Here is a 25,349-nt window from a genome sequence, read left to right as displayed (position 1 = left end):
ACAATCAATAATAGTGATGTTGATGATGATGTAGGTGTTACCTTCATATATTGCAGTGCATCCAGCAGCGTCTCTAAGATGTTTTTACTGTGATCTGAAAAATATCAGGCGTGCCTTTTTAATCAATACAGTTATTGTTCTTAAATCATGCAATAGAATTTTAGCCTCTCCTCGTACCTTAAAGTGTTCAGCTCTCGTATTTGTTATCTCAGCCCACTGTCATGTCTGTAAAGGAGAGCTGAATATGAATCATATCTAGTGTCAGTTCAAGAAGCTGTGATATAGCAGTTAACAACAAAGAGACTTTAAATGTTTGTACTTTGTATTCAAAGTTGGAGATGAAGTTCTTTATTATATCTGTGTTATTCCTGAAGAGTAGACACAGGATGTTTTTAGCACTTCATAGAAGACTATCGGACACTTTCCAGGTTTCTGGCTGTGCTGGCTGATCTGTGAATATAGCTGGAGGTGGTACAGAACAGCTTTTGAAAGTAGAGCTGGTAGTGCACCAGAGACACAGCTCCTACACTAAATGCCCAATAGCCCCAGTGGATTGTTTCTTTGCTTTTGAGGCAGTGCTCACATTTTCATCTTTGTTCTCACCCCAGCTTAGTTCAGTTTGCCTTGCAGATCATCTCTCTGCTTGCTCTGGGTGATGTGCCAAGTGCTCAGCCCATGATTAAGTTACAGCCAGAGCTGCTGGACATGAAGGTGCTGTAATTGTAGATGTCTGTGCTTGTGTTTCAGCCTCGCTGCAACTGAAAACAGGAAACCTCAGTGGCAGAGTTTAACTTTAAAAAAAAAACTTTAAGCTTATCTTGCAGATTTATAATTCTTTTTAATACTTTTTACTTCTGAATTATTTTTTAAATAACTATTAAGGTGAAGAGGGTTAGGCTGACAAATTTTCTCATGCAATGGGTGGAGGCTCTGAGGCCTCAGAAAGTATGATGTGTCAGTTGACAAGTAGCGACTAGCTCAAAAATTATCCCAGTTCTTAAAAGCGTTTGAAAATAATCTGAACTGTTAACATATGTAAAATCGTTTCAGTTATTCTTAGGGTTGGCTGCAAATATTAGGAAGTACAAACTGCGGAAAAATTAAACAAATTTTTCTTCTTGTTCTTTCCTCCACATTTAAAATGTGTTGTGAGAAACTTGAAGTGTTAAGTATTTTAGAGGTGGTGTTTGCTTGCTCTCTTTTATCTTAAATCTGTTGTTACAGTTCTTTTAACCTACACATCTAACCGGACACTTTGCAGTGAGGATTGAACTTTTTGATTTTAACATCTCTTGCCAAATTTTTGACTCTTTAAAGTTGCCATCCAAAGTAACTTTTTCTAAACTTGTTCATTTCTTAATATTTTCGAGGTTCAAAGCATATTTTTTACATTTCAAGCAGTTCTATTTTCCAAAGCTACTATTTTGGAATATTTGTGTTGCTTGTTGTAGAAAACAGAGCTTGATACAAGCAGTTGTATTTTATCTCCAGCAGCATTGTTAGGGCTTGGTGAGGTACAAGTCCAGAGCTCCAGCCTCCTGTTCTACCCAAAGGTTAAAAATAATCAATTCGATATTGCAGTTTGGATGAAAATATTAGTAGATCTAAATAAAGGACATTTTTTTTTTAAGATTCCCATCAGATGATGATGATGTGATGATTCTCTAAAGCAAATACACTAAACTATGTTAATCTTCATACTAACAGCAACTGTTTTGCTTTCTTTTGATGCAGATCACCAGAAACTGGAAAGAGAAGCTAGAATCTGTCGCCTCCTGAAGCATCCTAATATCGGTAGGAACATTTCACTGCTTCGTACGGTATTTATCAGTTTAGAAAATTTAGGGGAAATGGAAATTAACAAATACAAAGAGCAGCTCAGAAATCAAGTGCAAACATCTCCAGGCAAGACTTTCTTTATAATGGGGTGCTCTTTATGAATTCTGCTGTGGGATGAAATAACCTGATAGATCACCTAAAGCAGCGTGCAGTGTTCTCATCTTTGAGCCGTTGCTCTGCCATCAATGAGCTCTCCCTGCCAGGTCTTCAGGGACGGGTTGAGCAGTGTGTAGGAGGGGCTGTTTCAGGATCATTCATGATTTTTGGAGACCTGCACAAAAAATTTCAGCTGACAGTGTCTGTTGCACAGTGAGACAGACCAATGCCAATAATTAGTGCTGGCTTTAGTTAGATGCTTATTTTATACTGAATTTTGTGCTTGAGATTCTTTCCTTCCAAGATGAAAAAAGCTCTGCTCCTTTTATTTCCGGAGTTGTGTTTTCTAACCATGTAAAACAAAAAATAAAGTTATTTTGGAGGGTGGGGTGTGTCTATGTCCTTGCTTTAGAAGTAGTGTAAACAGGTAGGTACCTTGATCTTAAGAGAACTGTAGATGGGTTTTTCAGTTTTTCATACCTTTGGCATATAATTCAGTGTATCTTTCACAAGAATATTTGCTGTACCTGAGACTTCTGCAGAAGGGTGAGAATTTCCTGTCCATTATGGCATTTTTAGACTAATAAAATTGTTTGGTGCCTGGGATGAAATCAGCTCCTTCCTTTTAACAATAAATAGAAAGTGAAAACAAGTGCACCACAGCTCAAAATGACATGTCAATTTCTGTAGCATCTCTCTTAAGCTTGCAGGTTTGACCTAGAAATTTGGTTAAGGAGGAAGAAGAGTGTTATCTGTGCTATTTTATCCTACCAAAGGTTTTGCATTGTAAAGTGGTAAGAGTTAAGGGAATGTACAAGTCCTTTTAGGGAGAAGATGCAGCCCTTCTGCAGCTGTGGTTATGCAGATGGTGTAGTCAGAATTGAGAGCCGTTCACCTGGGCCTTGCTAGAACATACTGGTGAGCTTCCACAAGCCAGGGAAAATGAACAGAAGAATTGTGAACTGATGCAGGGTAAGGGCTGAAATGCACAGAACTCAGTTGAAACAAAAGTCTAAATTGGTTCCATGTGGTGACAAGGCTTGGAGCGCTGTAGGATGGAGTTCAGCTCCTCTGTGGCAGGCCACATGCACGGTTTGTGAGGTTTGGCTTGGAATGCAAGCTGGCAGTGACAGCTTTGGTGACAGGCAGGTAAGGCTCTGCAGGCCTGCGCCAACCATGCATCACCACCTGCACCAAGGTGCACTGTTTGAGGAATAATGGACAAAGTGTTCTGTTTCAGAAAAACCACCGTGTTCTAGATCTGTCTGAGAGAAGATTTTCATGACCTGGAATTACCATGCCAGGTTTTGGCAGCAGGCATCATATTCTGTCATCCTCCTTCTCCTGCAGCCATGCCCTCAGCTGGCTAAAATCATTCCAAGTGCTTCCAGCACCCCACTGGAGCTCTTATGCTTGGGTCACTATCACATCCCCTTTTAAACTGTCATCTCTGGTGAGTAACGGCGCTGCATCACATCGGGAAGCACTAAGAGTGAAAAAGGAAGTGCCAGAGGAAGGGAGCTCAGTTCTGACATTAAGTATGTGTATGTTAAGGGGAAAAAAATGGTAACTATTTTTTTTTCAGTGTGATTTCTGTAGGAAGGCAAAGATCTAGTATAATTCATTGGGTGGTTTCCCGAAGATGAGGCAGTTATTTTTGGAAAGCTAAATATTGCTGAAGAAAGGCCGAATGTTAAATGATCCTGTTTCTGTGCAGCCCTTACTGTTCATGTTCTTGACATAGCCAAGAAGTGTCTTCCTTGAAGAAATCTTCCTTGAAGAAGTTGTTTCACTTCTACAAGCAGGGCTCCAGTACGTCTCTGAAAGCTGAGCTTTTCTGTGCAGACACTGCTTTGCACATAACTAATTGTTTGTTTTTCAGCATCTCTTTCTTTTATTCATCTTTTTAATGAATCAATGATTCCTTCTCTGTCTAGCCTTGTAGTTGTGATGCCTAACAAATGGTGTAGGAAAAATAAGGAAAGTGGATTACCAACAGTATTTTCTGTTCTCCTTTTTCAAATCTCCATTTCCCAATTAAGTAATATATATGTGAAAGTTTGTTTAAAACACACAGAATTTCTTCATCCTTTCCTCTTTGAGTTACTCCTCTCCAGTACTCATTGTGATTTCTACCTCTTCTTACCTCAGTCCTTTGTATTGTTTTAGTAGAAAGTGAGACCTGATGAATTTTGTATGGGAGTTAAAATGAGGCGAAAGCCATTGCCTGAATTTACAGGCCTTGAGAACAAACTTTGAGGGGGCTCAGAATCCTTTCGTCCCAGTCAGTCTTTGGCAGTACTGGTATTTTCTCCTCTTCCAGCTACACTTGAGTAATCTAGCCTCTGCAACAGTAGATTTCTGCGGTAGGAAATTTCTAGGCAAACACAGCTCATGTTCCTGTGGTAACAGAGCTCCTGGCCTGCAGGAGTTTGTGCAGTAGTGTGATTTTCAGCATTGCTGTGTGTTTCTCAGGTTCTTACTGCAGTGACATGGCTGTTCCTCAGTGTGTAGAGGGTTGCTTTTTTACGGAGTTTAAAATGGATGGAAATGTTGGTGAAGCCTCACTGTTCAGAGAACCGAGTGCTTTTTCTTTGTGAAATTGCACATGGAGTTATATTAAAAGCTTACCTCCTTTGCCAAGCACATACCCGCACAGGATTTGTTATCTTGGGTAACTATTTCTTTTCCAGCAGTTCCATGTGTACTGATGGTCCCAATTTCTTAATTTAGAGGTTAGGAAAGAAAATTGCTAACTAACCATCTCTTCACCATGAAATATGTTGTCGTTTTCCCGGTTTCTCTCCTTTATCTTCTTTTGGTAAACTTTGTCTTCTGGGTCCTCTTTTAATTTTAGGTAAAGTTAGTTTTTAGCACTCTGATTTCTAGTCTTGCAATCTACATCTTTTTGGTGGTGTCACACTCTTACATCATCTTGTTATGACATTTGGCATGGATTTACAGCTGCTTTGCTGATTTTGGTTTATGAGATCCCACATAATGATAAAATCTGCCTTAGCCTGACGATACAAACTTTGACCCATTCTGGAAAACTGCTGATTCAAGCCCGGTAAAACCATGAAGTTTTATTTCCCAAGTGGAGTTTGCTCTTGCAGGGTTTGTGCTGTGTTTGAATAACATTTTCCTAATGAGCATTACACAGCCGAGATCTCTCTGTAACTACTGGTGGGGCTTCTGCTGGCTTTGCATTCCCACTTCCTTACAGCCCATGATTCCCTGCTCCTGTCACCTCCTCCCAGGCCTTCCAGGCAGTGTACAAGCTATGGCAGGCAGGCAGGGTCCATTAGCCAGCAACATCAGGCTCAAGTCTGACTCTGATCAATCTTCATCCCTTCCCCAAAGGCAGCAGCAGATTTTACTGACATGTGGCAGCCCTTCAGGTGCTAAATGAAGTCCTTTTGGCACAAGGCCAGGCTGTCCCTGAATGGCTCAGTAAGTCAGGGTACTTAGAGGCAAGGAGGACTGCCAGGCAGAGACTGGGCCGGCTCAGCTCTGATAGGCCTGTGCCAGTTCCTGCACATCGGCTGGTCCGGCCTCGGCCAGGCTGGAGCTGGGGCATCGCCACAGGTGTGCTCTGACCTCTGCTCCATGAAGAGCTGGAGCTGCACCGGCAGATGGGAATATGGGGCAGCATCTTCCCAAGGCAGGCTGGCCAAGAGGCAGCCTAGATGCCTGGGACTAGAACAGACTAGGACACAGGGAAAAAGACAAATCCCTAATCTGGTTTCATGGGTATGTTGATGTCCATTTGGAGCCTGCTCATTTCTCAGCTTCTCATCAATGGCTGAGGAAATCGGTACACCCAAACTTGGCACTGCTCCTCACTACACTCTGCTGGTGTCCAGCCTACTTCTTTTGCCACAAGAAAAGTAGAAAAAGCCTGCATTTTGGGGTTACTTCCTCTCCCCGCCATAACACAAAACATAAGCATTGAAGCTGTTAAATTCCTCGAGTGGGGGGAAAATAAGAAACTGCCTATTGCCTTGCCCTTTTTGAACAAAGGGTAATTAAAGATATGGGGGGGAGTGTCCTTTTTGCACAACAATATTTCCTTTATGTTTATATTTATCAAGTATGTGCATGGCACTTCATAAAGTCCCAAGAATCTCAAGAGAAATGCTATTAATATATAGAAAATGTGGAAGCTGTAACTCCTTTCAGAATCTCATTTGTCTTACTGTGGCACAGTTGTGAGTAGCTCTGCTGGTATTACTCTGTAAGTTACTCTATAAACCAAACACAGGGTAAAAATCAGGCCTGTTCAGGTTGACCTGATGTAGTTCTTTAGCACTTTTTTTTTTTTTTCTGAGCTTAATTTAAAGTTTTACCTTTTGTAAAAAAATGTGTAGTTCTTTCCTGATGCAGTGAAAATCAAACCAATCCCCAACTATATAAATTTATGCTCAACAAATATGGTCCTCAGGGATTTATTAACTATAGCTATGCAAATAAATAAATATAACCTTTTCTATAAATATAAAGCTCTATATAATGTGGCACTGATGCATTAGAAAATCTCACTTCCTTTAATTATTTTTATTGCTTAGATGAGCTGATCACTTCAACAATATTTAATCTCATCCATTCTGTTGAATTAATTAAATTTGCAATTTCTGTGATAAGGTGAACCATAGTCCTTGAGAGAATTAAAATAAAATATCAAGAAACCAAATAAACCAGTGATATAACATGATTTCATATTTAATATAAGAGCCAATTTAATGAGTATTATAAAATAACAGATTGAATGTTTAAAGTCAACTGTGGCTACAGCAAGTAATGACTAGTGAAGTGCAACAACAGAATACAGAAGCTGGTTTTGCAGTTGCTCTTTGTGGAATTAAATGTACTGGAATGAGACTGCACCGGGCGAGAGTACACAGTGGGGCATAGCGGGGTTTGTTGCAGCTGAGTTTTCTGCAGGCTTTCTCCTTCTCAGCAGTTTTTGTTACTGATGTGCATCTGATTCCTTTTAGTTGGTGAAGTTCTTGTGAATGTATGTTGATGTTTAAGAGGAAAAGCCAGCAAGTTTTCGCTTCTGTTGTTGTAAGGATTTGGTGTGGAAGGGCTTTCCGTAGAGCTCTTGGTGGCCCAGAAGTGAGCGGTGTATCAAAACCCCCCAGTAGTTAAAAGACTGTAAGTTATGTATTGCTAATCAATGTGTCAGTGATTTTCAGCATGAGCCATATAAAGCATCAGATAATGTGGTCTGAGTGTGCCAGCAAAGTAGGGGGAAGGCAGCTTTATTCCGCGTTACAGCTTTTGTCTCTTTTGTCTGCAGCAGAATCCTTTTATTCTGGTAAGAGTGGCATTGCATCTTTAAGTTTCGCTCTTCTGGGTTACTGTGGAGCATAAAAATGTCTTTGAGTGTAGACAATGATACCACTCTTTGCCATGCTACATTAATTCTCCTTCCTGTTAATGGAGCACAAGGTTATTTTAGCTCAAGTGAAGCATTGCTGGCTGTAATATCCCTGATAACTGTAGCAATATCCATAATAGACCGAGGAAATGAGGTTTCACTAAGGTTTGCCACCAATTTTTTAATTTTTTCCTCAGAAAGTACGTGCCTAATTTGCACCAAAATAGGTAATGATTCAATATAAATCAAGTGTGAACCAGATCTTGAAGCATTTTCCATCCCTGCTTAAGCCTCCGTTTGCATGTTTCCTTAAATGCATGAAAGTTCTTTTCATAGTGTGTCCAGATTCTCTCAAACATTTTTTTCTTTCCCTGAAGTCCACTCCACTTTTGCAGCCAGTCATTTTAAATGCAAAATAGAGTAATCCACAGAAACGGGAAGTGGAATTTAAACACCTCACTTGAGGATCCTGCTGTGGGGGGTGAGGGCTTGGGTGACTGCCACACTTCCCACTTATATTTTCATCTCTTGTTCTGCTTTACTTTCTATGTGTTTCCTGGAATGAAAAGTTTCATAATGGGCTGCACTGCTGACTTCAAGAGCCGTGGAAATAAGCTCGGCTGAAATGAATTGCTCTCTCTCTGCACACACAAGATGGATCTTTCAGAACTTACATTTTTTTGTTGTTTGAAAGCTTTGTTTGTTATGAATCTGCGACCACGTGTTATGCATACGGATAGACATCATGACTCCCAGCTAAACCACAAATATGTAATTTTCCTCTGGACTCTTTCCTCCAAAAACAGAGATCTCTACTACTTCAGCTAAACTAAGCTTTTTCTTTCAGTAAAGCTAGCACAGACGTTTTTAGAGCATTTTTAGGGGATATTGTAAGTTCTATTCCCTTTGCTTTTACAGACAATGTAGCTGATGGTCTAATAGGTGAATTCTGCACTGGTTCTTGGGTTGATACCCAACTATTGGGAACGTTTACTTGATCTGAGGGTGAGGAAAAAGCAACCCCCAACTAAAAGCAGGTTGCAGTATATTGGGTGATGTGGATGGGCATCACTGGATGGCATCAGAGTAGCTCCTGCAGGGTTGGTAAGACTGTGGCATTTGTGGCTGTGGGCTGAACCCCCTCTGTGGGACACTTGTTTTGGCCTGTTCCCTTTCCCTAGAGAAAATAAGGAATTATCATTCAGGCAGCATTTCTTTCCCAGGCAGTCTAAATCTGCCCATTTGGAGTGTTAGGCATCTTAACGCAGGGCGGGTGAGTCTTGTCACCCAGTATGTCACTCTGTCACCCTGCTTCTGGAAAAGGTGCCTCCAAAGAGAAAGTGTTGGGCTGTCTGTGCCACCTGAGAGCTGCATCCCATCTTACACCCCTCCCTCCCTACCCACCCCCCCCCATTTCTCTGTGGCAAGCAGAAAAGGATCTGTTCAGACATGGGGCCAGAGGGAAGAAACGGGCTGGGGAAATGCTGGGCATGTGAGCTGGGAGCAGAAAGAGGCAAAAGGAAGCTCTCCTGACTTTGGACCCTGGGTCACGTTTTGACTTTGCAACCATAAATCTGGAGTGGTGCTTTGGGAGCTCGCTGTGGAGCTTTGGAATGTCCTTGCTCCTTTTCCAGAGGGAACGCATTAGAAGAGACGATCTATGGGGCTACTCACATCTGCCCAGACATCTTGCTTTACTTACATACCCAGCCCTCTGCAAAAAAGTATCACGGATCGTGGAATCACGTGGGTTGGAAGGGATCTCTGGAAGTTACACAGTCCCAACTCCCTGCTCAAACCAGTAAATTTAGGTAAATCAGAGCCATCCTGCTGAGTTTGGAGACTCTGCAGAGGAGATCACTCAGCCCACTCCAAGCACCACTCCAGTGTTTGATCACCTTCCTACGCCTGTAAATAAATAAATGTGTCTCTGTGCCTAGCTGGGATTTTCCAGACTCCAGCATGTGTTTGTGGCCTTTTGTCTTGCCATTTGCAACCTGGGGAAGACTTATTTCCATCTTCCCTGCTGATCAGCAAGCCAGGTACTAGAAGGAGAAGTGGATATTCCCCAATACAGCTGCATCCCTGTTAGAATATTTGTGTTATTTTCTTAAAATTGCATTTAATTACATTTTTAAATATTGTGACATAAATTCCTAAAGAAAGTGGAATTTTACTAAAACCCATAAACAGCAACAGACTCTTTGGAATGCAGGATTTCCTGGCTTCCAAGGTGTGGATTTGGAAGTGCATTTTATAGGCTGAAATTGTCTGTGCTGTGTCACACGCAGAAATCCCTTTTCTGTTTGTGTTTTGCATTTTATATACACCTTCTGCATCTTTCTTAATGGAACGCCCATTCAGTAAGAGATTTTATAATATCTTAGATATATATTGGAAATAGCACATGGAAAATCAGGACTCAGCCTGCCTGCTTGGCCCAGCATGTCCGTAGCTCTGCTGGGATGTCTTCCTCGCCTGTCCCTGTGCATGGCAGGGGCGTTAGAAGTTGGTGCCAGCCTGGCTCATCTTCCCCTGGTGCCCAAGGGCCAGGGGACAGCAGTGATGAGTTCCAGGCAGACAGACATCCCCCTAAACCCCCCTGCAAGTTTCCTTTAGAATTTTCCTTGCTCATTCAAACTTTTGCTTTTAAAAAGTCACAGATTCCCTTTTCAGCCCAATTTTGTTGCACTGCTGTTGGGAGTATCTGTCAAAGCTGTGGCATTCCAAAGGATGTGAGCTGGTCTGCTCCTTGGCTTTCTGCTGCATCCTAGCATGGAGAGAATGCTCTGACCCTGCAAATAACACCAACCTCCATCACTGGCAGTGGATAAATAGCTCATAATTGCTCAGGTCAGGCTGGGCTTTTTCACATTTCGGCACTGGAGACTTTTCTACTCCTACAAAACTGCTGATCCAGGCATTTTTTTTAGTTGAGAGGGGTTTAATGATACCTCTCTCCTCCTAGTCACCTTCCAAATTTGGAAGTTCTTTTTATAGTGGCTTCACCAGTGTTAGTATTCTCATGGACTGCCCATGAGAATGTGCTTCTAATTTTAGTTTGTCCTCCACATGTCTGTCTCCTTTAAATGCATCCAGCTTCTCGTTCCAGGCACACTGGGCCAAGCATGACACTCTGCTCCTGATACTTATGTATTGAAGATGTTCTGGTATTGCATTGTAATCAAATCCACAACTCCTGCCCTTGTGCTGCACAGCAGTGAGTAGCACTTGTGCCTCAGCGATTGCACCACCCAAATAGTGCTGTTTAATTAATGGATTTGGTGTGCATTTATTTACTGTGTGACCTTGGGAGTTACTTAATTGTGTTTCAGCAATTTATACTTGGTCTGATGTCGATGGTGTTAGTGCTGGGGTTGTGCTGAATTTGACTGTGCAGTCTTGCCGGGAAGGACTTGATTGATGATCCTAAACCATAACTGTGGCTGACTGACTTGCAGCTATCTTCTGTAGCATATATGTATTTGGGGAGTTACTGGATGTGCTAAATGAGAGGACTGTTTAGAAAGAGATTTCAACTGCATCTAGTAGTCTGGGTTTGTGAATACAGACTGACTTCAGCTCTCTCTCCTGCAGCGTTTCCATCCAAGTTTATGTGGGTTGTCACTGAGCTAATTACAATTTTACAAATGGTCCCACAGGACAGGACTCTCTAATTTTCATTTATTGTGAGACTGTGATTAAAAGACAATGGCAGTTTCTCATCATAAGCCTTAAGTTTGTCATCTATTAAGTCAACATTCATTCCCTGCTTTTTGTAAAACAAACAGTTTGAATCATTTGGGATCATCATTCACTTGTGAACCTGCACGTTAGGGAAATGACAGTAATTTATAGTTGTGTTCAGCTGGGGTAGCATGACTTGCTGTGATAGTTAATTGATAGAGGGGGAAGGCACATTCAGTCGGAAAATAATACAGATGGTTTTGAGCCCAGCCCAGTGGATAGAGATGGAGTGGGATCATTATGGGAACACTGTCTGGGCATAGTACTTTGAGTCGCTCAGTCTTGCAAACTCTGTTAACTTACTGAGAGCTCCTACTGCTTAAATGTTGTCTTGGGTAATCGTAGAGGCATTTGGTTCTCCAGGTTTTGTTCCCCGCATTTGATGGATGGGTGGCAGCACCACACAGATGGAAACAGGAGACCAGTTACCTACCCTGACTTTTTTCTTCTTGGACACTTTTCAGATAGTGCTTTTTCACATTTGCTGTGAGTATAAGAAACAGACTCAGTCCCTATATTTCCCCTGTTGCTGCCATAAAGAAATGAAGAGGGGATAAACCGCAGTGGTTTGGATGGAGCTGCTCTCTGGGATGCTCCTATTGCTCCCATTCAGAATATTCAGGATTCATGGTTGTGAAAGAGGGCACCAAGGACAGAGATGTCATTATAATCATGCTTTAGGCCTGCTGATCCATCCTAGCTCTTTTTCCTCAAAGCTGGTAGCACAAAATTTGGGAACCTTGTCCTATGAAATTTGCTTTAGCCTACTTCACTTGCACAGATATAAAAACCCCATCAGATAAAGGAAGGGAGAAGGTGAATTTGCAGTGGTACTGTATAACATGAGAAAGTAATCGTTATTTTTACAAAATACAGAATTTTCCATAAAGCTGACTTTATTGTCCTGGAACTAATTTTCTGCTGGAGCAGGTCCATGGCATGCCAAATGCTGCCATCACTTCATAATAAGCCATTTTCTGATCTCCAAGGGCTGCTGTGCATTAGAATAACATAGAGCTTAATCAAGAAGTGATTTAGAGAAGATGTAGACCTGGTCTGCTTCAAGAGAAGACCCGGTATCTTAGCACTTCTTTTGGTTTTAAATTAGGTTTTTAATTTGGAAAAATACTCGGCATTTAAATGCCATATTGTGATACTTAATATTGTCATCACAGGTGCCTGGAGTCTGTCTTAATCCCTGGAGTGGAGGATAAGTGGTTTGGTTGTCCTACTGTGATTAAGTGAACTGGTGCTTGTGCTTCATTGAGTTTTGTACGGGTCTTTAGAAAATGAGCTCAAATCTGCCTGATGTTTATAAGCACATTTATCCTGTAATTTGTGGGGGTTTGACTTCTTACAGAAAAGACGATACAATGTATGATCCTCACTGCAAATCTGGAAATGGAACTCTTCCAGCACAGTGGTAATTAATGTTACGCTTATCACGTAGGAAGTAGAATTTTAGGTCTGTCTGAAAATAAAAGCTCCCCCAACTTAATCAAAAGCTAATTTATTTTTAAACTGAGGTAGCTATTTCTTTGTGGCCACCTACTGCTCTGTAAACTGGGAAATTGTTTCAGTTTAAATTAGCTGATGCTTTGTTTTAAGAAATAAGAGCAAATGAGATTCCTTTGTGTATTCTTTTGTCATCTTCCCACAGGGAGGGTTGGCAAGAATTCCTAGAAACAACTTTATTAGAAAATTAACTTTCCGTTTTAAATGTTATTTACTCCAGCTTGAGGTAAAATTATCTTTATAACTTTAAAGTTATTTATTGGTTACAAGGTCCTGCATATAGTTTTCGTGAAAAACCAAAGCATGGCAGCAGCTTTTTCTGAACACCTGTATTTTCAAGAGATCAGCAGGACAGTAATAATTTTGACGTGTTGTTATGTATATGCTGAAAAACTACATTCAGCCTCTTTTATGTAGTATCTAATATATATTTAAGTGTTAGCCTATAAGAGAGGGTTCTTCCCTCTGGTTCACATTCCACAGTTGTAACTGGGAGTCGGATGAGGCAATTCCAGTGCACTTGTGTTTTCTGCCTCCCATCACAGCAATGATGGTTTTAGCAGTAAAATTTGCTGGTTTGGTTTTCTATCCAGATGCATGTTCTTGTTTGGAAACTGTTGTAGGAAATGGAAAGTTTAGCCTCATTGAAATATGGTTGGGGTTCTTTGTTGTAGCTGAAATGAAGTGACAGGATTCCTTGATCATGAGTGTCAGGGATTTGTTTCTGCAGAAATAATTAGTCTCCCTTGTTTCCTTTACAGTGCTGCTTTGCAGAGCAGTTTTGTGTCTAGGATGAATAATGTGATAAAAGCACATCTCTGTGTGCATAGTTATTACTTACCTGGGAAGCCGCCGTGGCAGATTCTTTACAGGCTCATTGACCTGCAGGTCCTTGTCAGCTGATTTAGCAGAAATCAGTGCAGGGACTCTTCCATGGAGACACTGGCTCACACTGGAATCGTGTACGTGTTCTTCCCAACAGATGTGGTCCATATGGAAAGGACTTCTGCAACTGTTTACAAGTGTTTATTTGTAGGAGTGTATTTGTTACAGCTTTTTGTTCTGGTCAGGTTCTTAGAGTGGTTAAGTGCCTCGGAACAGCCAAGTGGAATTTTGTCTGTGGCCATTTGCACCACAGCTGGGGGAAAGGAAATACTTAATAATTAAGGATTCTATTCCATTAAATAGTAAATGGCCAGCTTGCTCTGTGGCATTACATGATCATTTATTAAATTCCTCATGAAGGTAGTTTGTTAAAAACATGTTCTTTGCCATAATTTATTGATCATATTCCATCAAAGTGACTGGGACGCTCTTCCAAATAGGTTCTAGAAACACCGGAAACATCTTCTATTTCAAGAACCTTCTCCATAACATATCTGCTTTACAGCAGAAAATTCCTGTCACAGACTTGAAAGTACTTCCTGTAATAAAATGTATGTTTGTATTTTAAGTCAGTACTGGGTTTGGGTTTGGATTTATTTTATTCTTTTCAGGTTTTAGCCTGATTTTTTTTTTCATTATTAGTAAAATGAAAAATTCTTTGCATTTTGGGGGGAAGAAGCGGGCAGAAATATCATATTTCCATCAGCTTTCAGAAAGAGAGAGGGCAAAATGTTTGTTGGTGGCTCACTGATTGAATGAGGATAAATTTGTATGCAGTTTCTGTCAGGAAGAGGAGAATTTACAGAGCATTTAGTCAGACTTGAGAGGTGGTTCTTCAGTCCTGCTGCATTTCCTTCATGCTAGAAGTGTGGTATAATGACCTGAAGGGTAACTGGGGGAGAAGAGCAGAATGCTTTAGGTGCCTTGAGTTGCCAGAAGGACCAGTGTTAGAAGCCCTTGTTCATCTAAAACAGTGAGAGACCAAAAAGCAATGGCTGTGTATACAAGTGCTACGTATTCAGTATTCCCTTGGTCAAAGTAGAGATTAATTACAAATATTTTTTGTTAGGATATAGCAGTGGTCACTGGGTTCAAATTGCATACAAGAATTTGATTATTACTCAGTTGTTAAAAAAAATCAGTATCTGACATAAATATCAATAAAACTATCTTTTTTCATATTTTTCTTAGTTCTTTACACAGTTCTTCTAATTAACTTTCAAATGAACTTTACTAGGTTGCCTTGAATTCACAGTTGTTACCTCTTGGTTTTACTCAATGGTCTTTACTCTGTTAAAGTAATTCTTTTATAATTCAAAGCCAAACCCACCAAGACTGAAAAGTTTTAGGAAATATAGATGTAGTTATTGCTGCTACTGACTGAAAGATTTAGCCTAGGTGTTCTGAAGGTAACTGTCACTAAATAAAGGTGCCTTAAATACAGCAGTAATTTTTTTTGCAAACATTGCATTGCATTGCATTGCAGACATTGTCTAGGGCTGCTTGGGGCATACCTGGCTCCTGTGTGAGAGGTTTCTTTTCTGTGGTTCCTCTTGAGTCATGCCACAGGACTGCAGTTTTCTGCTTTCCTTTTTGTTTAAAATATTTAAAGTAGACTGACTTTGTTTTCTTAAGCTGATGCCTTTAAATACCTTGGGGCTTGGCCCTCATGAAAGGGGAGCATTTAAAAAATAAACATACATGCTTCTCTGAGTGGTCATTATATAAATTGTTTATATGTCTGTCTTTAATGTATTTTAAGAGAGGAGAGCCAAGAAGGGAGGCTGTGTCCTACTTAATGATTACAACTCCCCAGTAGCCAATTTTGTCGATGTGTAGGCCCTACATATTATTTATATAAATCTGTTCCTGGAGTTTTCTAGCACGGTAAATATTAAAAGGGATAAAGTTGAATTTTGATAACTGGACAATTGCATTCCCTCCATTAAAGTACACCATGTGGTTTCCTGAGTCTGTTAATTTTAATTGATGTAACATCTCTCTATTACAGCTTGTCTTTTTATTAGTTAACACTCCATGAAATTCTTGTGTCTTTATTCTTCTTCTTACATGTTCTGATGAATGCAAAGATAGTTTAAAAATGTTAGTGCTTAAAGCATCAGCACTGGCAGCTGAGACATCCGTTTGCTCATAGCAAAAAATTTGTGTCAGACTTGCTTTTAATCCATGCAGTTATCCTCATAAGGCTTAATCTGATGACATTTGTAAGGCTTTTTGTTGCTTTGTAAAAAATCTTGTTAAACTTAGCAAAGGAGGCCTTCGGCTGCAAAGAGGAGTTGGCTCACCCTTAAACACAAGATTTCCAGTAAATGACCCAGTTGGATATTAAATGAAGACATGAAGGTGCAGGTGTACATTTTAGTTCCCTGTTCTTTTGTGCAACAACTCCATACAATTTTGCTGTTTTCATACATGAATAATTAAGATGTGTAGTTGCAGCCGTTCCTTTGAACTTCATGGATCCAGGATATAATTCCACAGAACTGCTCTGGGCACATGTGCACACAGAAATGCGTACACACCTGTGTTATGGTGCGCTGAAAAGTATCCAAAGCCTGTGGGACAAAAAGATAAGCGTCACTTATCTCAACTGCTCCCTCTGGGGACTACCAACACAGAATTGTATGTTTTGGAATACCTCTTGGGTTTGTGTCCCTTCTTTAATTAGGTAATTTTATCTAAAATTTTATATTTTAAAGACTGTCAGTCCTCACCTAGCAGGAATGAAGCAAGAGTCTCTCCATGACAAAAGAGCTGGTAATTTGAGGCCATCTACTTTGACATATGTACCTGGAGTCGCTTAGTCTCCGTGCAAAATGCGGTCTTTAATCTACTTTGACAAGTAATTTTTCGTCTTCTCTGGAGCAAGAATCTTTTGCCGACGTTAACACTTGGGCAAAGTGACTTCTCCACATGCATGCAGTAGGCTGGCATTTAATCAGAGTACAGTTGTTTATTGTGAGGGCCTTGATGGAGGTGGGTTTTGCTCACAAATGAATATTTTAGGAATATATGGCATTTTGTTCATAGTGCTCAACACTTGCTATTGCAATGCCTTGGGGGAAAAGGCAGTATTTCCAAATACTAAATTCTTTAGTTATTTTTCCCATCATTTTTTACTATATCAATTTTTGAGATGCAGATAAATAGGATTTTTTTTTTCTCAAGTTTTTGGCCCTAAATAGCTGTGAATTTGCACTGTAATAAAAATATATACCTTTTGAAGGAATTTGGGAATTACATAGTTTTGGTTCACTGTTGCTGAATACAGGCCACCTGTTAATGGTGTACACAGCGCTGCTGACTTGCATAAAGTCATTTAATGACTGTAAGTATTGCATTTACTGCTGGTGTGTTGACAGCATGGGGGAGGATTATTTTCCTAGATATGCAAAGCATTATTCTGTGTTTGGTGTTGTTCAGAAAGCAGCTGTCCTGGAGCATTGCTGCTGTACTAATCTTACCAGATTAGCCTCTAAATGTTTCAGACTCTTAAGTAACAGCTCTTACTAATATTTGCCAAGTTCTCTTTGCTGTACCTGATGAGCTTCATTATAGAGGGCCCCAGGCTTCCATGGTCTCAGCAGAACAGTGTTGTGTGAGAGGAAATGTAAGGAGCAGTAAGGACAGCACAGGCTTCATTTTCGTGCTGAGTTCCCTGCCTGGGAGCCATAGCTGTGACTCTTCTGCACCACTGATTTAAGGGATTTGGTGGCTCAGCAGAGGTTGTTTATACCATTTATACCAGGCATTCAAAAGAGAACGTGGGGGCACGATGGAGCACTGATGTGCCAAGAATGAGGCTGCAGTGAAGACATTTTGTTTGAAGGGAGCAGATCAGTGCCAACAGTAGCACTCCTGAGCTGTGGGTCACAAACTTTTGCATGCTTGGTTCTGCTTCTCATGCAGCTTTATTGTGTTTACCTTGGGAGCCCAGCACATTTCCCTTGGGATCCAGATTAAAAGCTGTAGGATGAATGCTGACTTTGGTCTGACTTCTTGGTACTGCTGTAAAGGCTTCTGCACTGGTGTGCACGAGAGGTTCTGGTAAAGTTCAAGCGGTAACTTTGTTCTCCATCCCTTATCACTTTGCTTTATGCAGTAGAACAGGAAAGGTAGCAAAGGGTGACTTTGCAGGGGGATGTGAGTTCTGACAGTGCTAAACCACAGTAGATCTTCCACTTCCACTTCTCAGCCAAGCCAAGCCAAGTACTGAGCACAAGGCTTTCTTTGTCAGAGACAGGACAGGAGAAAAGGCTTACAGACGGGTGTTTGAAATAGAAAACTGAGTGGTTCAAATATGAGTTAAAACATATCTGATTATGGCTTTTCAGTGACTGAGGGGTTTTGGTTTTTTTTTTCATTTTTTATTTTGCCTTTTCATTTTCAAATGCACCAATTTTGCCATATCTACTGGCAGGCAGGCACCAATTCATAGAACACCCAAAGCTGAATTAAGCCATTCCATGAAGTTCCTTCCATTAAGTATTTAAGTTCATTTTTTAAAGGGTTAGGGTGTTTGTTTGTTTGTTTGTTTGTTTGTTTGTTTGTTTGTTTGTTTGAATAAGTGGTCTATGTAAGGCGTGCATGAATACTGTAATACACTTTCGGAAGCAAACATGGAGGGAAAGCATCCTTTTCTCTTTCATCATTGCAGGAAAGCAGAAACTTGAAGAAGTAATTTGCATATTTCAGCAAACATGACATAAGCTTTTGTGACTTTCAAACCCATTTTAAACCTCTACCACTGGAGAATTTGCCCTGTAACTTCCTAGTGGTGCACTAATTTGAGACATCAAACTTCAAGTTACAGGATCGCTCTCTCTGGGGGTCCACAGATCTTAATCTTTAGTACCAAAGGAAAAATGAATGTCTTTACCATTGACTGATAATCCCTTTCCATGCTCTGTTCATGAATACAATGAATGGGATTGCATAAAGTGAGAGTTTTCCCCAAGGAGCATCACTCTGGCAGTTTGGCACCTCATTGCTCGTTTGTGCAGCTGCTGTGCTGACCATGTAACATAACTTTGGTGCGACGTTCAGTCTTCTTCAGTAATTTGACTTTGTGACAAACTAATTCAGATACCAAATTTAGCAAAATGATCACTTGAGCAGTTTCACACAAATATTTTAGGCAGTAGGTTTGAATGTGGTTAAATGTCTTCATCATCAAGAATTTCTCTCTATCTACTATTTGACTTGACTCTTTGCCTGGAAAATTTTGATTTTCAGTGGATGTATGTGGAATATTAGTATTTTGATTTTTTTTTTTTTCTTTTCTTTAAAGGCAGAAATTCCAAACAGAGGTCACAAAGTTATTTGGCCATTATATCAAACTGTTTTCTGTGGAATAGGCACAAAATAGCACAGTTCAGCACAAAAAGTCACATAAAGGAGATCATTTTACTTTTCAGTCGGATTGGAGCTGGGCCGCACTAATGGCTAAATGGAAGCTAATCAAGTTAATAGGAGTTCTCCCTAAAATTATTGTTAGGGTATTTCCAGTGTCATGATTGGAAAGTATTTCAGGTGAAAATCAGTGCTGAAGCCAAAGCGTGGGTATTCCCAGCGTTTTGTGGGCTTACAGTATTTCTCCAAAAGGAAGACTGTAAGCTCCCTGGGTTCCTGTCAGGCATTCCATGGGGTTTGCTTAGGAGCAATGACTTTGTCTGATGTTGTTAAGCACCTTCTCTGGAACCCAGGGTAGGAGAGTGACCACAGAGCTACAGCAGGCAGAAGGAAAAGGAGTTACCCGTTTCCTTTCTGCCCTCTCTTGTGTTTGTTGACAACAGCATTGATGAAATATCTGTAGATAATAATGATTTGGTCTAACTGAAATCCTTTCAGAAAAGATAAATGGAACTGTTACTACTGATGAATGCTTTGTGATTCTGGAGAAATAGGAATGGCAGCGTGAGCTTCTGATGGGAGTTATATTGGATGAATAATCTCTGTTATTGCTGCCTTTTGGTTTGTCATGCCTGAATCCTGCCTGATAGGTTTGTGTGAGGATCTGGATCTGTCTGCAGTGACTGCACAAATTGTAGTGCATCCCCTCTTAAACTCAGGGAGTATCTTCTCAAACTGTCATCCCATCATCCCTTGTCTTTCCCGTGGCAGTCTGAGTGCACGCAGTGTCTGGGCTGTGCTGGGTTAGCCTTGGTGCCGTCGTGCACCCTTTGCTCTGCTCTCGGCCTTGTCTGCACCAGAGATTGCTCTCCTTGCCCTCGCCTATTTGACATTTTCATTTCACAGACATAACCATGTGCCTGGATTGATCAAAGATGCCAACATAAGCACTTGCCAAAAGGCAGCTCTCATCTTCCCTGGCTGCCTCAGCCTGTTTTCCTTTTCAGAAACAATCAGGGGCATATGATCCTGATTCAGAGAAGGATTTGTTCCATCTCACTTCTGTGATTCAGACATTTGGGAGGAAAGGAAAAGAAAGAATGTGATCCTTGAAGAAGATATCCTTGAAGATATGTCAGACTCAAGTTTGGCTAGCAAGGAATTAGACTCCCCAGGCTGAGCAAAACATCATCCATCATCTCAAATAACAGCATCTTTCTAGTTCAAAGGGACAGATCCGTGGTTCTGCAGGCTCTTGGAACCAAGTCCTGTTCTAGAGAAGGAAGTGACAAAGCAAGAGCACCTCCTGCTTCAGGCAGACTCCAAAGTTGGAGAAGCCCCTTCCCATGGTGCCATCCTGGCCTGCTTAGTAACAGGGATATGACAGTGGAGAATGTTGCTCTGAATTGAAAAAGCCATGCTTTGAGTTCTTACTAGTCTATTTCATGAACAGGACTTTTCTATCAAAAGGTATCATTTGCTATGTATTAAAGGTTAAAGAGCTGTTAACTTTTTTGTAGGTGTATATGCAAAGCAGACCAGCCACACTCCAAATTTTGCAGGTTTAGGGCTGTGTAGCATCTGTGACATACCCAAGGGTCAGTGCTAAATCCCATTTCATGAGTAGTATCCCTGATGCTGCTGTACAAAGCAATGTGCCCAACAAGCAGATGTTTCAGGGGTCTCTGTCCTCAGCTAGAAATGTGAGGATGCTCTTCTAAGCTGGTATGTGGTGTCTCATCCCACATTTGGTTTGCTTTAAAGATGAGATATTTGGGGGTATTGAAAGCTCAGTTCAACACAAGCAGACAGAAAGCTGATTTGGGGATGTTTGGGGGTTTTTTGAGAGGGTGGAGAGTGGTGTTGGCTGGCCTTTCATAAAAACATGGAGTAATCTGAAATACAGAACCAGCCAAAACCACAAACTCTGATTTAGACCTACTTGGCTCTTCTGAATCATCACGAGCTCTGCATACTGAGTCAGCCAAGAGCTGGTTTTCTCTTCAGTATTGTGTAAACACAAGATGTTTCTCTGGGCTAAATATTATTAAGTTTAAAAGTCATGTTTGTTTGTCATGTATAAAAAATGATTAATGCAGAAAGTTACCATTTGGGGACATCTGAAAATTCTTTTACACTTTCTTCCTCAGCTCAGCTTTGAACACAGATCACTTTTAGGGTATCCTGATTTTTTCATTCGATTCTGTAAGTGATAATTATTTGCATCAAGCTACTTGACAAAGCTTCCTGTATTACCTTTGGAAATTACAATTTCATTTAAAGTAATTAAGGAAAACCGCAGGACTTAATTCATAGTTGCACCATGATGTGGTGTGAATTCTTAAAATTCAAAGGGAAGATTCTGCAGCTGACTGGCACATTTTCAGGGAAAGCTTTAGATCTGGACACCAAGAGGGTTTTGTAAACACGGCACAGGGGCTTAATTAGGATGCTCTACACTGGCCAGGAGATTTCTGTCTTTGCAGCTCGTCACAGTACATGTGAGAAACTGTTAACGAGCCCTGGAAGGTTGTTACTCTGCCGAAATTTGTGACTAATTGTCGGGGGGTTTTCCTCATCTTGCTTTGTTTACAACATCTAAGACGTAATACTGCTGAGAAAAAGGTCATATGGCATTAGGAAAGTAAGAGCTACAGAAAAGACAATTCTGAGGGTAAGGAATTTGAAACAAAATCCCAAACCCCACAGCTGAGAACACGCAGATGCAATGCCAGCTCTGCAGCAGAATTATAACCTCCCCCCTTCTCCCCCAAACCAACAACAGCCATCAAAGACATGGAAAAGGTGACTGGTGTTTATCTTTTCTTCCCCCTTTCCATAGTGCGGCTCCATGACAGCATATCAGAAGAAGGATTCCATTACTTAGTCTTTGACTTGTAAGTATTTGTTTTGCATTTGTTTAGCATGTTGGGGATGTGCTGTTCAAACTTGGAGATGCAAGTGCAAGTTCACGAGATAAATGCATGGTTCTGGTGTGATGACCTGGACACATAGATTGGAAACAGCTGGAAAGACAGGAACATATTTTGTCATTTTCATGTGCAAGAACTCATTTGTAAGCGTTACTGTAAGGATTCCCTATTAAAAACTAGTAAAAATCCACTGGTGAAGTGGATTTTAATATAAAGTGTAGGCCTGTAAGTAAAGGTTGTGTGATACCTGCCAGAATGAAGCGATGATAGATTCAGAAAAAAATACTGCAAGGCAGTTGTCTAAAGGAGAGATTAAAAAAGCATGTGGAACACTACTTTCTCTACAGAAAATCTCTACTGCTGGATTGAAAATGTAAGCCTGAGCTTAGAGAGGGAAAGATTCTTTTAGTATTTCATTCCTGATAGATAACTTACTGCTTTATAATGTTTCATTTTGATACCACTCAGAATGTAAAGTGCCCAGTATATAGAAAGGAAGTTTCCGACTGAGATCCTATTTTGCTTCAGAAATTTAAGTCCCATGAGTTGTTCATGTAGCAACTGGGCCTGTATAGAGCTTGTTTTTTCCAGATAAGGTTGTTTAGAAGGCAGGGGTGGGTGGTGGCAGCATGAACTGTGTGTCTCAGGCTCTTAACTTGAAAAGAGAAACTGATTTCCTCATTCTTTCCTGCGATGGCCAAACTTTTCCACTCACTTGAAAAGTTACTGCTTATAGTTTTGGATATGGACAAAACTGAATGATAGGAGTTGTATTGCAAAACTGACTTACTTAAGTAAAATTATCACTCTAAACTGTAAATTTTTCCAGGGCAGTTTATGGTTTAACAGACAACACACCTACCCACCTACCTACCCAAAGAGCTTTCTTAGGCACCCCATGGTTTTGCTGGTTAGAATGAGAATACATTATTTCCCCAGAAATGGGAAATAGCTCATTTCCAAGCATACAAACAGAAGTATTTGCATTCAGCATGGCTAAGTTAGAACTTGAATCTTCCTGCACACAAGCAATCATGTGCTTTTGTGTTCAGGTTACATTCTGGTTTACTTTCTGACTTGACTTTTTTTCAAGAAATCTGTAAAGAATTCTTCAGCACTAAATTTCAGACTGGAAATACAGAAATATTAATTAGTCTGTCTGCAGTGAAAGCATTTGGGATTCAGGAATCAAATCCTAACTGGGCTCAACAGAAGCTTGTATGTGACTTGTGTCTATCCCAGGTAAGTGCTGTGACTGTTGGCTTGGAAATGGCTCCAAGGCACTAAATACATACTTGTTCTCTGACATGCAGTTGGGTTTGTTTTGCTTTTTTTTCCCTTAAGGGTTACAAAGGGAATCTTTCTACGTGGAATTGGAGAAGGCTTCTTAATTCAAAATATTTCTAAGAAGTGCATGCAGAATTCTTAGTTCTAGGGACAATAACGCTTTTAAAACTCAGTGGCTATTTTTTTTTTTTTGTTATACTGCTGTACTGTGAGAAACTATGGCATCCTATAATTGCAATTAGTCCACGTCTGCCTTAAATTTAATATATAATGCCAGACTTATCTCAGGGGGTTTGTGATGTGAACTAGAACATTTGAACAACTTTGAAGTTGTAGATAACAGTATCTAGATCTCGATAGTGAGGGAGCAAATAGAATTCTATGTTCTGCAATAAAATGTTAATGCCTAACCCAAAGATACTGCCTTGGCAGAAAACTAGATTCCACATGAAGTGTTCTGCCTTGGCTGGAACTTCCTCTGATCGCTGTCAGTCCCATTCAGGACAAACAGATGAACAGCCTCAAGCATATGTATAAAACTTCTATGTTTTGACCATGTGGTTTGAGGGTTTTGTAAAAATTATTCATTTTGCAAAAAAGAAAATGTCTAAACGGCAGAGGCAGTGACTTCGTTGACTGATCGTTGTCTTTGGAGAAGCAACAGGTTGCACTCTTGAGGAACTTTTGCCAAATTACTGGGAATGCTTCTTCACAGTTAATTTTTCACATTCAGATTAAGAAATCATTGCTTTAATGCTCACTAGTATTATTTATTAGTGAAACTTCATCTTTTACAAATGTGGTTACTGCCCTGTTGACAAGTACATGAAAGAGCTGCCATGATAAAAAGGTACCATAAGCACTTCTTGAACACACAGGCCTGCTTTTCTCTATGTAATTTTTATTCAGCAGGAGCCTGACTGTGGTGTAACACTGTCACTCCGCCCACATATGCCATCATGTCATTTTCTTAATGATTTCTTTCAGACTGTGTAGGATTCGGTACGACTGTTTCCTCAGAAATTTCTTTCAGACTTCATCCCACGTAAGAAAGTGAAGGAGAAAACTGCCCTTTCTGTGATAGGAAAAAAACAATCATTGTTACTTTCTATTTTGAATTTCTAACAATCTCTTTGGATTAAATGCCATAGACACGTCTGCAACCTGTTGCTTCACTTGTATACCTCAGGCTGTGCTTTTGTCTGAAGAAAGAAAGCAGTGTTTAACGTGCTGTGTTACAGACGTGCATTTGGGCAAACAGCTCTCATGTCAAATGGGAAGGTGGGAGTCTCTGGAAATCCATGTGGAAAATGGATGTTGAACAATGAACTTCATTAATTTAATAATGGACTTCATGAAGTTTTTGCTCCTCTTCCCTATTGGTTAAGGCAGCTGCAGTCAGGATTTGCGTCTATTGGATCATTTCAGTTGCTAAGCACGAATGAGACTGTCTTCAGTGTTAATGATGCTAGATGAGTTCAAATCCAATCAATTCTGTCAGTATTAATTGCTGTATCTGAATGAAAACAGCTGTAGCACTTGAAGACTCTTGTGTAAGTCAATGGGATTCTCTATTTTCAGTGTCTCCTGTTCTAATGCACTTGATGAGATGCAACAATTGGTACATTAAGAATCCTGGCCTTGGTTTTGGATTCTAAGTGCATACTGTGTAGAATAAACAGAAAATACAAAAAAAATAGCCTAATTTGCAAAACAGTATTTGCCTCAGGTAAATGCTTGAGCCTCTATTTCAGAAGTAGAAAGGCCAGAGGTGAATTTAATAATTCTATGGCCACTGTAAAATGCTTCCTCCCAGCTCCATTATGAAAGCAATTGAAGAAATAAATCTAAGCTAGGAGGAAACCATGCCAGTGTGATCACCATCAGAGGCTGGTTTAACTGTCTTTGCTAATTTGTGTGTTTCTTTTCATTATTCTCTCATATTTGCTAACATAAACTAGCAGGTTTTCTCGAAGTGGTGCAGAGGGCCTTGGTGTTTCTACATGCTGCTTGTACCTTTTGTATGTAAACAAACCCATGTGCTTTGTTACCACTTTATGCTTTTCTGAAAAATCACAAATGAACCATAGCAATTTGTACAAAGCTTCAGCTTTTAGATTGTATCCTGAAATTTACTAGAGCTTATCTAATGAAAGGCCTGAAATGCGACTTCCCAGGATCCAGATACATATCTGTTTCAGAAAGGCACTGAGATCCATTCCCATGTGCATCCTGTGGGGAGATAGTACCGTGGCACCAGCTCATGTGGCTTTATGGTGAAGGACCAAAGT

At 40.4% G+C, this 25,349-nt stretch overlaps 1 protein-coding gene across 27 annotated transcripts in view; it reads left to right on the top strand.

Moving 5' to 3' along the window:
• CAMK2D (calcium/calmodulin dependent protein kinase II delta) overlaps nt 1-25,349 on the top strand; it is a 116,643-nt gene that overhangs the window by 41,932 nt on the left and 49,362 nt on the right. For all 27 annotated transcript variants that reach the window (XM_058420553.1, XM_040063935.1, XM_058420561.1 and 24 more), the window contains 2 exons: nt 1,735-1,794; nt 21,681-21,735. In XM_058420553.1, the coding sequence (XP_058276536.1) occupies nt 1,735-1,794; nt 21,681-21,735 (115 nt within the window). The remainder of the gene's footprint in view (nt 1-1,734; nt 1,795-21,680; nt 21,736-25,349) is intronic.

Source organism: Hirundo rustica, chromosome 5, assembly GCF_015227805.2.
Source record: "Hirundo rustica isolate bHirRus1 chromosome 5, bHirRus1.pri.v3, whole genome shotgun sequence".
Taxonomy (NCBI): domain Eukaryota; kingdom Metazoa; phylum Chordata; class Aves; order Passeriformes; family Hirundinidae; genus Hirundo; species Hirundo rustica.
The sequence above is the reverse complement of the archived record's forward strand: the minus strand, read 5'-3'. Positions and strand labels throughout refer to the sequence as shown.